General features: G+C 35.2%; 1 protein-coding gene across 1 annotated transcript; it reads left to right on the forward strand.

The window, feature by feature from the left end:
* Positions 1 to 728: 728 nt before the first annotated feature.
* LOC108997707 (calcium-dependent protein kinase 28) lies at positions 729 to 6,514 on the forward strand. Its single transcript, XM_018974077.2, has 12 exons — positions 729 to 1,426; positions 2,342 to 2,472; positions 2,664 to 2,705; positions 2,880 to 2,991; positions 3,203 to 3,281; positions 3,450 to 3,619; positions 3,987 to 4,113; positions 4,366 to 4,481; positions 4,572 to 4,679; positions 4,802 to 4,864; positions 5,015 to 5,188; positions 5,919 to 6,514. Exons 1-12 carry the CDS (start codon positions 1,022 to 1,024, stop codon positions 6,084 to 6,086), a joined length of 1,695 nt encoding a protein of 564 aa, XP_018829622.1. The 5' UTR covers positions 729 to 1,021; the 3' UTR covers positions 6,087 to 6,514.
* The last annotated feature ends 11,849 nt before the right edge of the window (positions 6,515 to 18,363 follow it).

Here is an 18,363-nt window from a genome sequence, read left to right on the forward strand (position 1 = left end):
CAAGCTGATGGTAACTCAATATTTGTATTCACCTTGATCTCTTCATGTTTGATTATTATGGAGAAATTGTTTACATAAACACTTGTTTATATTAAAAAAAAATCAGTGAACTAAAGATACTTTTATTAATTTAAAATTAAAAAAAGAGTAATATTAGATATAATTTTAAAGTGTATAAATTCTCAATTTAAAAAGGTTATTTTATTAAACTAGAGGTGCATAATATTAATCATTTTTCATTAAAAAATATCTTATGATTTGAAAGCTAACTGGAATTTATCAAGATCTCAATTTAGAACAATTTAATTAGTTTAATAAAGAATAAAATAAAAATAATAAAAATAATTTTAAAATATATAAAATATGTAGTGTGTGAAGATGAGTAACATTCCTATTTCTTTATTGTATCCATCCGATAATAGTATAAAGTCGAACTTGAACTTTGAAGCAAGAATGAATATCATAAGGCTGAGAAAGATGAACAAACTTGACACTGTCAAAAGGAAGATCATCATAGTTTATAAAATGAAGATGTCCAACACATGATAATAATAAAAAAGAAAAAATATTTTTTTAATAATCATAATAAATCTTACAAAATTGTGTGTTAATACAGATTTACAAGCAGCAAAAATCACCCAACCCAGTAAATGATGGGACATAAAAGGAAAAAAAAAAAAAAAAAACTCCAAATTGTTTTTTCTGTTTGAAAATTTTAATTCTCCGGTCAGAAAAAAATGGGGGCTGGGGGGAACTCCTTGCCTTCTGCACCCTACCTGCACATTCTCTCTCTCTCTTGCATTCTTCAAAAGTCTCTTTTTGACCATGCTCTCTTTCTTCCCTTCTTCCTCCTATCTGCTCCAGGCTTTCCTATTTGCTATCCCCGCTCATTCATTAGCTGTATATCTCTCTGTTTGCATATAAATGACTGCTATAATTTATTCACGACCTTTGTCAAGGTTTTGATCCGTCAAGACCTCTAAAAACTCTGTTTTTCTTTCTCTCTCTCTGTTTCCCAATCATGGGTTCTTGCTTTTCTACCAACAAAGTCATTGGCTCTAGCAGCAACACCACCAATACCCCCAACACCACGACCACCATCATCAATCACAACCGTAAACAGAACACCGAGTCCCATACGAGAACTACCACTACGACGAAACAGGAGGCTTCGAGCAATCAGCGACAGAACAAAGCGAACGGGAGGAATTCGCATCAGCTGAGACCCAAAGACAAGCCCGTCTCGAGGCGGCAGAGCGGGCTCATCCCCTGTGGGAAGCGTACAGATTTCGGGTATGCCAAGGATTTCAGCCAACGCTACTCAATTGGGAAGTTGTTGGGACACGGGCAGTTCGGGTACACCTACGTCGCCACCGACAAGGCGAATGGGGATCGAGTCGCGGTTAAGAGAATTGAAAAGAATAAGGTAAATTTGTTTCTTTGTATGGGGCTTTCCCGGTCAATTTGTGGGATTTATTGGTCTTTCTGACCTCATTTGACTATATGTGAATCCGGGTTGTTGGGATTCGTTTATGTTCTCTGTAAATTTTGGGTTTTGTTTGTAATTAGAAGTTGGATTTCAATTGAGGTGTTATTTGGTCAAGGGATTTGGGAGAAAGCTGGGAGATATAGTTCGGGGCCTTTTTCTGAACCCCGGTTCCAGACTTTGATTGTGGATTAGAAATGGTGGTCTTGGTCCCAATATGTCTGTAGGGCCTTCTCCTTTTGGTATGAATACCTGGATTCGGCAGTTGGGTTTTACGTTGCCCTGTATTTCCATGAAAATGTTGTTTGAAGTCTTTTCTGTTTTCTGGTGTCCGGAAGATCGCTTCTTCTATATATGAAGGTTTAGCAATCACCAGGGACACCTGGAGGATATGTCTGAGTCATTATTCATAAATATGATGAGTGGTAACCTGTTTTAAGCAGTGTTTCTATTTACGTTACTAATAGGTCAAGAGAACTTACACTGTTTGATCGCTATGACGGGCTAAATCTAAGTATGATATCGAGAGTAGCAGGTTGCAATATCGCACGTGTTACAGGTGGTTGATTCATGGTATTGTTTTGCAAACTCACTCAGAATAATGGATCTCTTCTTAAGGTCTGTTTGGGGAGAGATAATTGTTTGTATTTTTCTCCAGTTGGGTAAAATGTGGTGCAAGAATCACTACCAAAAATGGTCATGGAAACAAAATAAATGAATATACCCGACTCAATTGAGCTTGAAAGCTTCAAAATCAGACAGCTCTAATTATCTTTAATCATGCAGAATTTGTGCCCTCTATTTTTGGTGAATATTTTTAATGAAGTTTCAGAAAACCTTTGGATCTGGTGGCAGATGGTTCTTCCTATTGCTGTTGAGGATGTGAGGCGGGAGGTCAAGATATTGCAAGCACTTACAGGCCACGAGAATGTGGTTCACTTCTATAATGCGTTTGAGGATGATTCATATGTGTATATAGTAATGGAGTAAGTTTAGCTTTTTATGAAGTACTTTTTCATTTCATGGGCTTCTTTTAAACTATTCCAGTATTTATTGGTTTTGTTTTTCTGCTTGCTTGAACTTCATTTATTTTTTGGCCTTTCTGACCTCCTTTTATTTGATCCTACAATCTGTTAATATATTTAAATGTTGGTGTGTTGTTTTTGTCCGTTATCAGGTTATGTGAGGGTGGCGAATTGCTAGATCGTATATTGGCCAAGTAAGAATCTTTTAAGTCATGGATATAATTAATTAGTGCTGCCAACGGTGGCTGCTCTTTAATGTGTCTATCTAGTCAACGGTTTGTTATAGTTTTTCTGGAAGTCATATATTGCCATATTATTCTGTTTTTGAGTTTGTATTAATTATTAATGACACTAGTTACTTAACTCAGGAAGGACAGCCGATATACTGAGAAAGACGCAGCAGTAGTTGTGCGCCAGATGCTCAAAGTTGCAGCTGAGTGTCATTTACATGGGTTGGTACACCGAGACATGAAACCGGAGGTATAGCCTAGTTCCCTTAAAGGCATGGATTGTTCAGCTTACCACCTGAACTCTCCTGCTACTAGAATTTCTATATTTTTATTTTTATCTTTTATTTTTTATTTTTTTCCAAAAATTAAATCGAATGGATATAGTAGGTTTCACAATAGCAGTCTACTACGCAAACTGGTCACGTGCTTGAGACTAATTCCCTTGCTTTTGTTGCATGTAGAATTTTCTTTTTAAGTCAACTAAACAAGATTCACCACTGAAGGCCACAGATTTTGGTTTGTCAGATTTCATTAACCCAGGCAAGTAGAGCTTCTATTACGTTGCTTTTATGTGATTCTATCTTTTCAAATATAGAAATATTTTTTCCAACTATTTTCCTTTCTGTTCATCTGAAGCTGTTGATCTGCATAGATTTATGGCTGTTTGTACATGATAGTTCTGAAGGCATACAAAATATAAACATGCAGGAAAGAAGTTCAAAGATATCGTTGGCAGTGCTTATTATGTTGCTCCTGAAGTATTAAAACGCAAGTCAGGACCTGAATCGGATGTCTGGAGTATTGGTGTGATTACCTACATTTTGCTCTGTGGAAGGCGCCCCTTTTGGGATAAGACTGAAGATGGTATATTTAAGGAGGTTAAGTACAGTATTCATTTAAACTATTATTTTTCTTTTTCTGTTTACCTGTGTTACAAATCATTATATATTTTTACCTTGTATGTGAGTATTTTCCTGACTATATGTTCCAATCTGTAGTTCTAGTATCTGATGGAAAACTGCACACAGCCAAAAAAAAAAGAAAAAGAAAAAATACTTTCACGACCTTTCTTTCCTTAGCCAAGTTACTGTTTGTTGGATTTTACTTAAATCTCTATATGTTAAAGAACCATTACAATTGTCTAGGCAGTGCCTGTGTTGGGAGATCATCAACATGTGTCTTACTTTTCGCTATTTTTTAATTCGATTATTTTCTTGAGTATACCGAACTGTGACTTATTTGCAGGTTATACGAAACAAGCCTGATTTTCGCCGCAAACCATGGCCAAGCGTAAGCAATAGTGCTAAAGATTTTGTAAAGAAGTTACTGGTGAAGGATCCTCGGGCAAGATTAACTGCTGCTCAGGCCCTATGTATGTATCCAGTTCTTCTCTTTAGTAAATAGTAATGTTGAGTATTTTTGGCATATTGGAAATTGGCTAATGTGATTAAACATTTTTAGGTTTGTTGCTCTTGAGTGATATTCCCTTGGTTTGTCTTATTTCTACATTTTAGTGACCAAGGCCAATTTTCAAACTGTGTTATGTTCTTCCCTTCCATTTTTTTTTTTTCTGCTGAAACTATCAGAAATTGGTTAGCTCTTCTAATTGGTTTCAAACTTCCAGCGCACCCATGGGTTAGAGAGGGAGGAAATGCATCAGAGATCCCTATCGATATATCTGTTCTAAGTAACATGCGGCAATTTGTAAGATATGGTCGATTGAAACAGTTCGCTCTAAGGGTGAGATTTTCTTTGAAAAAGATTTTTTATGGCGGAGGCAAGAAGTTTTTTTTTCTTCGATTACTCTTTTGAATAATGATTGTCTTGCAGGCACTTGCTAGCACACTTGATGACGAGGAGCTCGCAGATCTTAAAGATCAATTTGCTGCAATTGATGTGGATAAAAATGGTTCTATTAGTCTAGAAGAAATGAGACATGTAAGATTTCTCCTCCACATTCAACTAGGTTTACATGCATATATATTATCATTTGTCTGATTGTGTTTTTATTTCTTTTGTTATTGTCTTTTTTGGTCCTAACAAGGATGGCTTTCATGCAGGCTCTTGCTAAAGATCTTCCTTGGAAGTTGAAGGACTCGGGCGTCTTAGAGATTCTGCAAGCGGTGAGCATTCCCCTTGAATTGGAAATAAGAAACTATCAGGCTACTCTAACCCACCCACCTTCAGCAATCCAGCATCTATTCATAACTTTACTTGTCACTGGCTTGTGAATACAGTTACTTTTTAATTATAACGGCCTTTTGCTGATGCAGATTGACAGCAACACAGATGGCCTTGTTGATTTCAATGAGTTTGTAGCAGCCACGCTACATGTGCATCAAATGGAAGAGCATGACTCTGAGAAGTGGCAGCAGCGGTCTCGGGCCGCTTTTGAGAAATTCGACATTGATAAAGATGGGTTTATTACTCCGGAGGAACTGAGACTGGTCAGTATATATCTTTGGATCAAAAGCCCATCCTCTTTATTTTGATGACCCTCTTCCCCCAAAGAGAGTAAGAGAGAGACCACAAGAAAAGAAAGAGCCAATACAACAAATTATCCAGGGTTGTTTCTTGGGTTATTAATATTATTATTGTTAAGATAAGGATGGGGTTCATTCCTCCTTCCCCTGATTAATTTTGGCTCTTATCTTTGGCAAAATCAGATTAGAATTTTAGCAGTTCCGATCTTCTCCAGTGGTCTTGTAGTGGGCATAAGTTTGCACAAAATGAATAACAACATTGATTCAATGTTCTGAACCTAGAGTGGACTAGACACTGCAACACTGGCGAACCAAGTGATTATTGTACATAAGCATCTATTTGGGGGGAAAAAAGATAGTTTACTTGTAGGATATATTAAAGATTGCCTTAGTCCCTGCAACCATCTTTTGATGTTATTCTATAGGTTTGCTCCTTCAGCTGTGCAAAAGGCCTCACTTTCAGTGGCAGAGTATCAATGCGCTTTTGCTGAATTTATTAGGACCAAATCCTAGAACGTGTGTGTGGCCTATGCATATATAAATAGAATGTACATGAGTTCCGGGGTTGGGTGTGCTTGTTATAGTATAAGTAAATTTTGTTCTTCAATATTTGAGCTTTATACTTCCATTAAATAATTGTTCTCATCATTTAAAAAAAAAAATCCAGTACTGAAATTTCTTCATTGCTTTGTAGCACGCGGGTTTAAGAGGCTCCATTGATCCGCTTCTTGACGAGGCTGATATTGACAGAGATGGGAAAATAAGTCTATCAGAATTCCGCAGACTTCTAAGAACTGCAAGCATTAGTTCACGAAATGTGAGTAGCCCCACCGGCCGATATAGATCCAAACTAGAGTTTTGAAGATTTAGAGAAGTGATAAGAAGCCAATAGCTGTGGTGTTCCTTTTCCCAGATTTCATTTACTTTGTACTTGATCCTAGAGATGACCTCAATTACTTCTATAACCGTTCCGTGGATCTACTTAAACTCAAATTTAATGATAGGAGTCTGGATAGGATTGTGAATACTTTACGCCCAGGTGTTTGGTTTTGAGTTGGTGTGGAATCTGCATGGGAGATGGCTCCAGGCATGATGGTTATGCTGGTGTGAATAATGAATTCCCTTTTTTGAGTATGGAAGATTTCCAGGTCATGCCATACAAAATTGTAATGTGTGACTTATAAATGAACTGTTGATGAAAATAGAGGATTAGAATTCATTTGTGTTTATAATATGTTCTTAGAAGTATTTTCTTTCAATTTATTTTCAGGAATTGGAGTCTATTCAGTGTAACATTGTGTAGAGTTTCTTAGTCCTTCACTTTTTTTTTTTTTTTGTCTTATTTGATTATCACAATTCTTACAATCCAGCTGCAATATAGTGCTACAATTATGTGTGAACTATGATTAGGTTTCGTTTAGATGCATAAACGGTTTCATCTCATCTCATCATTATAATTTTTTTAAATTTTTACGTAAAATATAATAAATAATTTAAAATTTTAAAATAATAATAATATTGAAAAATAATATTTTATTTAATTTTTAATTTTCATCTAAAATCATCTCATCTCACTATCTAAACGAGGTGTAAGTAATGTACTCAGCACATCAAAGTGTGTTCTTTGCAACTTGGATATAATGATCTCATCTCAAGCTGATGCCTGGCATCCCAATCTTGAAAATGTGGACCGTCCATTTTCCTGCACTCACCAGCAAACTCCATCTAGATTCTTCTACCCTTTTCTCTATGCAGGTGACAAAATTCGACACTCCTATTTATTGTGTAATCAGTACTTTTTTAGCAGCATTGGCGATGGATGGATAATATTTAGTTTTGGGAAAATCTTCTTAAATTTTATTTTACAATTTTTTCGTGGAAGTTGATGATGATCAAGACATGTCAACACGGCTATTCCTGCGGATTTTGCTTGTAAAGCAAGTTATTGCATTATTTTTCGTTGTGTCATCTTCTTGGGCTGGCATTGAACACAGTCAACACACATAAATACAAAATTGAGAGCACAAGTCCGGATGAAATCGGACTCGTTTACTTTTAGAGATAAGATGAGATGAGATGAGTTAAGATTAAAATTTAAAAATAAAATAAAATATTATTAAAATATATTTTTTAATATTATTTTTATTTTAAAATTTAAAAAAAATAAATTATTTATTTTATTTTATGTAAGAATTTATAAAAATTATAATAATAAGATGAGAGGTTTTTAAAATTTTTAAAATTTTAGATTTTAGTATTGAAAAGGTAAATTGACTCGCGATATAAGCATAAATTTTTAGGGTAGTGCTAGTGTGTCGTCCAGCTTTGACTGCTGGGCGTGCTCACTAGTATAAATTTTACTTTTTATTTTTTTTTCTTTACATTTTTTTAACATATTTAAATATTTTAAAAAAATAAAAAATATACCAACATACTAATGTCACTTCCTTAATCAGTAAGTAAAAGAAAAAATACAATAAAATAAAATGTATAAACGGTCAAAATGAAGAGGCAAATTGATGCGGCATAATAGTATTATTTTAATTTTTAATATTTTTATTGATGCGTCAGGCACATTATTGATATGGAAGCCAGAGATCTTATTTTAGCATTATCAAACACCCCCACATATTTATGTTGCATGTGCTTGGTATAATACACCTTAAAAGTGGTAACTTAAATATGTTGCTTTCACAAGCAATGGCGTGGTTGTGGTGCTTGCATAAAAAAATGTTATTTTAAACTATATTATTTTTTTAAAATTAGTGGATTATCCTTTGTAAGCATTTTTTTTCCATTGTTTTGTTATGTTGTGTGTTTCTTATTCTTTTGATAAGATGTGTTTCCTATTCTTAAGTTTTAATTTAGGGAAATATTTTAACTACAAAGAGATTACATAAAAGTGATTTTACAAACTGATGTGATTTGATGTGATTCGTCATATTGTAAAGTTACTTTTATTATAAAGTAGATCTAACGAACTATATGAAATGATATCAGTTTGTAAAATTTTTTTTATCTAATCTCTTTATGAGTGTAGAATTACTTGTTAGTTTATTTATAAAAAAATTCTTCTCGTTAACTACTATTTATTACTCCACACTGATTTATATCCTATAAAAAATATCTTCATATTTTATGAAAAATATCTCCATATCTTATAAAAAATATCCTCATATTTTATGAAAATAAGTATAGAGTGTGAGAGTGAATAGTTGAAGCATAGGCTTCCACAGTGATAAGGATTCTAGCTTGAGCTTTCTGAAAATTCGTAGGAGAAAGTAACCTTTAAGTGGGACCCCAAAAGGCTTGTCTTGTTCAAGTAGTGAGATCCATGCAGATTCAATCATTCAGCACTCTGTAAAGCTTTCTTGCTCCTCCTGAAAGATATAAATAAATAGAGAAAGGAGGCAAACCGTTTCACAAACTCATCAAATGGATAGAAGTATGATCGAATTAAGTAGATTATAAGTAATCTAGCCACTATATTATGGTTGAATTGAGTTGATTATTGATTACGTGAATTTAGGAAAATAATTTGTACAGTCTTAAGATTGCAAGTCTCACTCACTCATTTAAAAATAATGAGCAAATCTAAAACTCACATGAGAAATTCTACTTTTTAATATAGAACCCTACTATTTTAAAAAAATTTTGCATCAGATTTGCACACTCTATATTTATATTTAGCATTACTCATGAACTTAATTAGCTTGATCACGAGAAATAAGTATTAAGACTTGACTTGAGTCATTGTCAATTTATGTGTATCCAGATAGAAAAAATAAAATAGAGGAAATAACAGAAGATAATTTGAAATACAATAGTGTCTTATTTCTAATGAATGGCAGCATGAACACTTAGGCTGTACAAGAGGAGTATTTAAACTAAGTAATACAATGATCTCCCATATTCAAAAAATTAAAATGAATCCCATAAATCTGCTATGTTGACATATGATCCTCAGATTTTGTAGTTGGCATATGTCTCTGACTTTCTGCAGTTAGTGTTGATCTCAGATAGGATTTCCTGCAGTTGCCATTGATCTCAAATCCTTTTGTTATTGACAGCTTTACATTAGGATCTCCCTTATTAGCCAAAACTGATAGATCTTCTTGTTGATCTGATTCTTCCTTATTTTTAGGACTTGCTGGGTCATCACTTTGGTTTGAACTTGTTGTCGTTAGAGCTCCAATATCTCTCAATGTCTCTCCACTGATTTCGGCAATATTGTGAGAGTTTTTCCCCTTTTTCCTCCAGGATTCCCATGCTTCCTTATTGCTCCATTGACTCTCACTGTTGTTGAGTGTGCCGAGTTATGGTATGCTGCTAATACCCTCCATCTAATTTTGCCAGGGTTGGAGGCAAAGTTTGGTTCAGAAATATTGAAGGGCTGCTTTTGACATTGGTTTTGTGAAGAGATCAACAACTTGGTTTTCAGTGGAGATATGTTGAGTGATAAGTAGTCCATGTGCAACTCGTTCGTGCACAAAATGATAATCCAACTCAATTTGTTTGCTTCGGGCATGGAATACAGGGTTAACTATCATATGAAGAGCACTGAGATTGTCACAGTAGAGTATGTGAGGAGATGTCATTGTAATTCGAAGGTCTTTGAGAATGAACGTCATCTAAGTGAGTTTAGCTGCTGTGTTAGCCATGGCGCAATACTTTGCTTCCGTGCTTGATTGTGAAATTGTATGTTGTTTTTTTAAACACCACGAGATGAGATTCCCTCCTAGGAATGTACAATAGCTTGTGGTTGATTGTCTTGTAGTAGGACACCATGCCCAATCTGCATACGAGAAAGCAAAAAGATCAAGTGTAGTGTGTGAAGAAAGATGTAATCTCATTTCAATTGTTCTTTTGATATATTGTAGGATATGTCGAACTATTTTTAAGTGTGTCATCGTGGGAGCATACATGAATTGGGATACATAATTAACACTAAATGAAATATCTAGGTGAGTGAATGTAAGGTATTGTAAGGCTCCAACAAGACCTCGGTAGTAACTTGGGTCTTCCATGAGAGTTTCATTGAAAGAAGTTTTGGTTTTAGCTTCAATAGGTGTACTCATAGGCTTGCAATCTACCATATTGGAGTGTTCAAGTATGGTAAGAGCGTAGTAGGACTGAGATAGATGAAACCCACAATTTGTTGTCGTGATTTCCATTCCAAGAAAGTGATGAATTGGTCCCAAATCTTTCATTGCAAACTCGCTACTTAGTAACTTAATGAAATCTGCAACAAGTGTTGGAGTAGATCCTATAAGCAATACGTCATCCACATAAAGAAGTAAAAATAATGAACCAAATTCAGAGTGATAAATAAACAATGAAGGATCGGCTAGACTACAAAAGAAACCAAATTTAAGAAGAAAAACACTAAATAGATCAAACCAAGCACGTGGTGCTTGTTTTAATCCATAGAGTGCTTTTTTTAGTTTACAAACATATATTGGATGTTGTGGATCTGCCATTCCTGGTGGTTGCTGCATACATAGTTCTTCAGAAATTAATCCATGCAAAAAGACATTCTTTTACATCCAGTTGATGAATAAACCACTGCTTAACAAGAGCGATAGTTATAATCATCCGAATTAATCTTGGTTTGATGACGGGAGAAAAAGTTTCAATGTAGTTTATTCCATCAACTTGATGATATCCTTTTGCAACCAAACGTGCTTTGAGTCGATCTAATGTCCCATCAGGCTTAAGTTTTGACTTGAATACCCATTTTGAACCAATGACATGCATGTTAGATGTGCGGAGAACAAGTTTCCATGTCTCATTTTGATGAAGAGTAGCAAACTCTTCATTCATGGCTGCTTTCCAACCAGGGTGTGCTAGGGCTATTTTGATGTTTTGAGGCTCATGGGGTATATTGGTAAAGGTGATTGTGGTCAAGGCATACTTAGGATTATGTTTTACCACACCTAGTTTTGATCTAGTGACCATGAGATGTGTGTGTTCTGCAGGAGCAGGTGTATGATGTGGTAATTATGTTGATATGGCTGTTGGCTGTGGGGCTACGGTTGGATGTATTTCTAAAGTTTATGGTGTGTGTGTCTCATGTGGTGATGAAGTTTCTGGTGTGCCAGTGTTGGTAGGGAATTCGGGAAAATCATTTTCAATATTTACTGTGGTGGTTTGAGGTACTACGTTGAGAGGAAGTTGAGGTGAATGTTCGGGTGACATGGAATTTTGGGTGAATGTTGCTGTCTCTTGAAGCTGAGGCAAGGGACTTAAACATCGAGCTGTGGAAGAGACCGAATGTGTCCCTGTAGAAGAAGAAATATCAGTATGTGGTAACCAAGTGTAAAAAATATTTATAGCCAATGGCTTTGCTGCTGTCATGCAAGAATTATTAGTAGAATTAGTTCATCAAAGACAACACGTCGGGAGATAAAAAAAACTTCTTGCTTGACGGATGAAAACATTTATAAGCCTTATGTTTTTCATTGTAGCCTACAAAGATGCAGAGAAGTGTTTTAGGATCAAACTTGTGACGTCGTGTATCCCAAGTATAGGGAAAGCACTTAGATCCAAAGGCTCAAAGTGATGAGTAAATCGAATGCATTCCATGCAATGCAAAATATGGGACAAAATTGAGAGCTGATGAAGGTAGTCGATTCATGAGATAAATAGTTGTAGTGAAAGTTTCTATCCATAAAAATAAAGGAGCACCACAATGAAATAACATAGTCATACCTAATTCTCTTATAGTTCTATGTTGTCTTTCAACCATACCAATTTGCTCGGGAGTGTATGGGGCTGATATTTGATGAACAATGTCTGTGGAAAAAAAGTGAGTTGATAGTTTTGAAAAGATGAACTCACCTCATCCATCGGAATGGCAGATCTTTAATTACTTGTTGAACTGTCTAGCAACATATTTTTCAAAGGTTAGATATGCATTGAAATTATCGGATTTTTGTTGTAAAGGGATAATCCATGTATACTTAGAAAAATCATCAACCAAACAAGCATAATATCTGAATTTTGTAATACAAAGAACATGAGCAGGTCCCCACAAATCACAATGAATTTTCTCAAAAATGCTGGTACTTGAGTGTTCTGAACAAGAAAAAGGTAAACAACTAAGCTTTTCTAGTTGACAACTATCACAAAGATGTTGCGATTATGTTGTCCCTACAATATCAATTAGTCCTTATTTTTTAACATTTGCAAAGCTGAAGATTGAGAATAGCCGAGGTGTTGATGCCAAACTTCTATTGTGCTAGACTTGAAACAATGAGAGAAATAAAGTTCTGGTGAAGTGGGTAGGACATAGAGATTACCCTTGCGTTTCCCTGTTACCATTGCATGTCCTGTTTCCCATTCATTAACACAAAAATCCATATTAGAAAATTCACAATTAACAGGAAATTGAGTAGTTAGTTGACTTACAAAGAGCAAGTTCTTTTCTAGATTAGGAACTAATAACACATCATTTAGAGGCAAGGCTGATTTTTTTGCTTTATATAAGAGTCTCCAATTGCAAGAATTGGCATGGAAGATCCATCTCCAATTAACACTGAGTCGGAACCAGAATAATGTTGAATGTTAGTTAACATACATGGCTTACCTGTCATGTGATTGGAAGCCCCGGTGTCGGTAGTCCATTCCGTGTCTGCTATGGTATTGTCTAATGTCAATGCCGCAAGTGCTTGTAGAATTTTATCTTGTGAAGTTGATTTTTTTTGGTACCCACTAGCATATCTTAGCAATATGGCCCATCATGCCACAATATTGATACCGTTGATCATGATATTTCTCCCTTTCTGACGGTGTCATGTGGCGTTCAGCTGGTGGTAGAGCTCGATGCTGTGCACTTGCAGGAGAAGAGTTGTAGGCTTGGCTTGAATCCTTGCTTTGCTGTGCCTGGAATCCACGTCCAGTTGGCGTGAATTTTTGTATTGATCTACGATATCTTGAATTGTTCGTCTGAGAATGTTGTTGTTGTTGTCCATAAAATGCCACTTGATGAGAGAGTGTTGAAACTGGACATCGGTGTGACTAGAGAACCAATTTCGCTTTTGATCATAATTTTGGAGTTGAGAAACCAATTCAGAATAGGATGGTCTTGGAGGCTTTAACATAGTTGTTGTGAATGTTTCATATTGCGGACCAAGCCTGGTGAGGAGACAGAATACCTTTTCTTGGTCTGGAATAGGCTTCCCAATTGCTGCTAAATTGTCATCGAGACCTTTGAAGGTGTGGATGTGCTCTGTGATTGCTGTGTGGTCTTCTTTCCGAAGGTAGGTAAGCTGTTGACGCAAAGTAAATTCACGTTCTTGTGATTCTTGGGCATATGCATTTTTGAGGGCCTCCCATACTGCATGTGTTGTATCAAGACCAACGATGAGTCTGAGAGCTTCCTCAGAGAGTGTACCAATGATCCACCCTCGAAGAAGACGGTTAGACTTTCACCATGCTATGAAAGCATCTATTAATTGAGGAATTGTGTTGTTTGCATTTGTGGAGTTGCTTGGGTTTGGTATGATATATTTGTTTGGTGCAGGATATTCATTTGTGAGATGCCCCACTAATTCTTGACTCTCGGCAAGAACTAATGCTTGCTCACGCCATAAGGGATGATTATTTGGGGTGAGTCTTAGAGTGATGAAGTTGCCAACATTGAAAGATAGTGTAGCCATGGTGAGCGGAAGAAGGAGCTGTGGTATGCTGGCTAAGGTTCACAATAGCTCTTGATAATAAGATAGAAAAAATAAAACAAAGGAAATAACAAAAGATAATTTGAAATACAATGGTGTCTTATTTCTAATAATTGTCAACGTGAACACTTAGGCTATACAATAAGAGTATTTAAACTAAGTAATCCAATGATCTCCCATATTCAAAAAATTAAAATGAATCTCATAAAATCTACTATGTTGACATATGATCCTCAGATTTTGTAGTGGGCGTATATCTCTGATTTTCTGTAGTTAGTGTTTATCTCGGATACGATTTCTTGTAGTTGCCATTGATCTCAGATCCTTTTGTTATTGATAACTTTACATTAGGATCTCCCTTATTAGCCGAAATTGATTGATCTTCATGTTGATCTGATTCTTCTTTATTTTTAAGACTTTCCGGATCATCACTTTGGTTTTGAACTTGTTGCCGTTAGAGTTCCAATACCTCTCAACGTCTCTCCACTGATTTCGGCAATATTGTGAGAGCCTCCCCTCTTTTTCCTCCAAGAATCCCGTGCTTCCTTATTGCTCCATTGACTTTCACTATTGTTGAGTGTGCCGAGCTGTGGTATGTTGCTAATATATCCAAGGACATTTCCTCTTTTGGATACAGAAATACTCTTACCTCACCTCATCTCATTTTATCTCATCATTACAATTTTTTCAAATTCTCATACAAAATATAATAAACAATTTAATTTTTTCAAATATCAAAATAATAATAATATTAAAAAAATAATATTTTAACAATATTTTATTCAACTCATCTAAAATCATCTCATCTCATCTCACTATCCAAATGAGCTCGATGAGTGTTCTTTATTCTGTGAGGTTTGCAGAATCCTGACTTGGTTTCAATTTAATACGACCGAGTTTAATGTTAAAACATTGTTTTGAAGTCAAATTGGAGTTAAATTTGTTATTTCATATGGTTATAAGAATGATCAAATTGATAAGGCTGTTCATAATCACAATAATAAACTATGAGGCATCTAATAGAGAGAAATAAAAAATAATTAAAGGAATCCAAATAAATAATAATATATTATAAATTAAAGAACCAAATAATGATTTATTAAAGAAAAACCAAAAGGTAACCGCATGACCACTCCAACTGTTAAGATTTGATGGGGGTAAGTTGCAACTTATATTTAAAATTAGACGATTGAGAGCACTTTTATTGAAGAAATAGCTTCCATCAGAAAAAAGGAATAAACATTCCCATGAATAATAAAGGCTGGTATGTAATAGTTTTTATTTTATTTTTACAAAAGCGGGAGTTCGAATCTGGTTCTCCCATTTGAAAATCAGATATTATGTCATCTGATTCAAAGACCTCCGCATGCTGGCATGAAATAGTTATTCCTATTCTTTAATGAAGTTAGGGCTGGGAAAAATTGTACCCAACCCGACCCGTCCCGTTTAAGTGCAAGAGGGAAATGGAATACTCGAACCTTTTTTTTTTTGTTAAACGAGTAATACTCGAGACCCGATTTTAGCCTAAAACTACGTCGTTTTTGGCCTTTCACATAGTCACATCTCAATTCTCAGGTTTCCTCTCCTTGCTCTTGTCGATGCTCACTTTCTCCCTCGCAATGGCAACTCTCATCCTCAATTCTTCTCACAGTCTCAGTCTCAAGTAAATTGGACCCAACAACTCAAGTTGTGGTTTTTGTAACTCATAATCAAGGTTAGCGCATAGGTTTCTGGAAAACTCTTCTTTGTCATTTTGTTGATTTTCTACTATTGATTGTAGGGTTTGATTTTGCATAAATGGATTTTTTTTTTAAATAGTTGTTTCCATTTCAAACTATTCTATAGGAACAACGAGTCAATGTGTTTGAATGTGTACAATAATTAAGCTAAAATCATGGGTCCGATGTTGAAGTTCTAAAATCTTGATTATGCTGTTGAATAATGAACTTTGCATTCTAACGGTGCATTATGACTATTTACTTCAGAAATTTTTTATTTTCATTTAGATTCTTTTTAATGGAAATAAACTCTATTTCATTCAATGAAACTGAAGTTACAGTTGTGACTGATAAAATAGGAAAAAATCCAGATTATAAGTCAAACTACTCATCTATTTGGGACTTTTCCGCATACAAATTTCTTTATAACGAACATTGTCTTAACCTCTATAAGCTCTCTAATGACAAAACCTTCTGAGATATGAGATTATGTGAGAACATAGATTTCAATCCTAATTTTTCTGAGAATATAACACTATGTAAAAATACTTTGTAAAAATAAGATAACCAACCCCCACCCTCCAGAGGAGAGGGGACAACCAAAGGAGGTGAGAGAAAATCACCCCCCATCCAAAGGGAGCAGAAAAACCATCTCCTGTTATGGACAATAAGTCCAATAGCCTTTTTTTTTAAAACCTAACACAAGCAACAGAATAGGAAAGCATAAGAAAAATTGAAAAACAGAAATAAAACAAAATAGAAACTTGAAATACACTGAAAATTGAAAAAACACTGAGCAAAAAGGCTGTAATGGTGCGTGAAGGACACACACCACGCTAGGAGTGTGCTGGACCGTCGATCCTAAAGCTATTGAGATCATTGACCTCAGAAACGCCGTGCGTGGCGGCAACAGAGCCCTTTGTGTGGTGGCGCGTGGAGGTCACGCGCGCACTTTTACCCGTGCGTGTGGATCACGCGTCGCTCCTTTTGGTGAAACCTTCAACAGTTTGAAAGATCGGCGGTTTAGGAACCTAGCAGTGGGGCGCGTGGTGGTTGCTGGCCACCGGTAAACATCAAACGCCACTTCTCCATGCTTTGATCGGAAAAAATAAAAACAAAACCAAAACACCGACTGAAAAATTAAATACTTGGAGAAAACTACATCTGGGAGGAGGGAGGGAGGGAGGGAGGAGCCGAAGCTCCCACCCCTTTGAGGTGGTTTTCGGTTTGGGTTTCTAGAGAGAATGTAGAACTTCTTTCTCTAAAAATGTTTAGGGCCGGCTCTCAGCCATCGGTGTGAAAACCATTTTCATTCAAATTTGAACTTTCCATTCTAGCAGTTCATGTGCTGTTGGAGAATATTACATATTGTATACACTAGGTTTTGAACATTTGATACATTGGGAATATTGGGTGCCATCTATAATCTTTTGAATGAGACTGTGACCTTGGATTTATCTCACCATGGGGGGTCTCATCAGTAAAGCTGCAAATGGCATTGGAGGTGTACGTTCTGGGAAATGCTAACTCCAATTAAACTCCAATTAGGACTATCTTTGGTGGTTCATGCGAGTGAGAATACTTCCTTTCTTATTATCTGTCGTGGTTTGCATCTGTCCCCTTAGTACGTATTGTGATTTGATTGAGTTTAGGCTTCAAAATATGGGAATCTTCGTCTTGTGTTCATCACAACGATTTTTTTAGGAGCGGGTCTGGTGGACTCGTTAAAAAAATGACTAATGCTGTGTAAATGGAGAAAGAAGTGGAGATTAATATGTTAAAAAAAAACTTTGATGTGGGCTTGCAAATCAAGAAAGTAGGATTTTTCTTGTATGAGTGTTGGAGTAATCTGCACTTCTGATCTTTTTGTTAAGATTATGTGAGACAAAAAAATATATGGTTGTTGAGATGTCAAGGCATTAACTTCTCATATTCAGGTTCGGTTTAGATACACAAAATCATTTCATCTCATATAATTATTATAATTTTTTTAAATTTTTACATAAAATATAATAAACAATTCAATTTTTTTTAATTTTAAAATAAAAATAATATTTTAACAATATTTTATTTAATTTTCAACAAAACATCTCATTTAAATTGCGTAACCAAACGAGGCAATATTAAACACAAGGAAGTGATGGAGCCCTTCATCTAATTTTGCTGCAACCATATATATCAGATATTTATAATTCCATCATGCAGATGATGATTAGCAGATAATATTTATGTGGTTATGACATGAGAATAGATCAGCAGTGCATTTTCTAAAAATGGTCAAGGTTGAAATCATATTGGAATCAAATTTTCTAAAATAACCTTAAATAAATAAATAAATAAATAAAAAACCTTAACCCACCACCCATGCAAAATGTGATTGAAGCCATAAAAAAGGTCATGAATCAAGCCAGAAAGTGACATCCACACCATCATGCCACATGTATCCAAAGGATTCAAATGTGTAAAACGAGCAAACGAAGCAACATTCACGATAAAAGAAAAAACTTTTAACTTTTTAAAAAAATAAATGAATTCCTAATAGTTTTATTTATTTGACCATTTCTTAAATGTTAAGCGATAACTATAATAGTTTAATGGAAAAATGTAATTTTCTTTGTATATATTAATGTCACGAAAAATAAACTTGGCGGCTGTTACGTACTATTTTTGAAATGTCCTATTCAAACCATCACTTTGAGACAATATATATACACAAAGAATAATGATAGGGTTACTATCTTAC

This window comes from Juglans regia, chromosome 11 (assembly GCF_001411555.2).
Source record: "Juglans regia cultivar Chandler chromosome 11, Walnut 2.0, whole genome shotgun sequence".
Lineage (NCBI taxonomy): Eukaryota > Viridiplantae > Streptophyta > Magnoliopsida > Fagales > Juglandaceae > Juglans > Juglans regia.

Excerpts from the sequence above, each read along its gene's own strand:
- LOC108997707 (XM_018974077.2), top strand. The coding sequence starts at position 1,022 with ATGGGTTCTTGCTTTTCTACCAACAAAGTCATTGGCTCTAGCAGCAAC. Across the intron at positions 1,427-2,341 it reads AGAGAATTGAAAAGAATAAG|ATGGTTCTTCCTATTGCTGT; the intron begins GTAAATTTGTTT and ends ATCTGGTGGCAG. Across the intron at positions 2,473-2,663 it reads TATGTGTATATAGTAATGGA|GTTATGTGAGGGTGGCGAAT; the intron begins GTAAGTTTAGCT and ends GTCCGTTATCAG.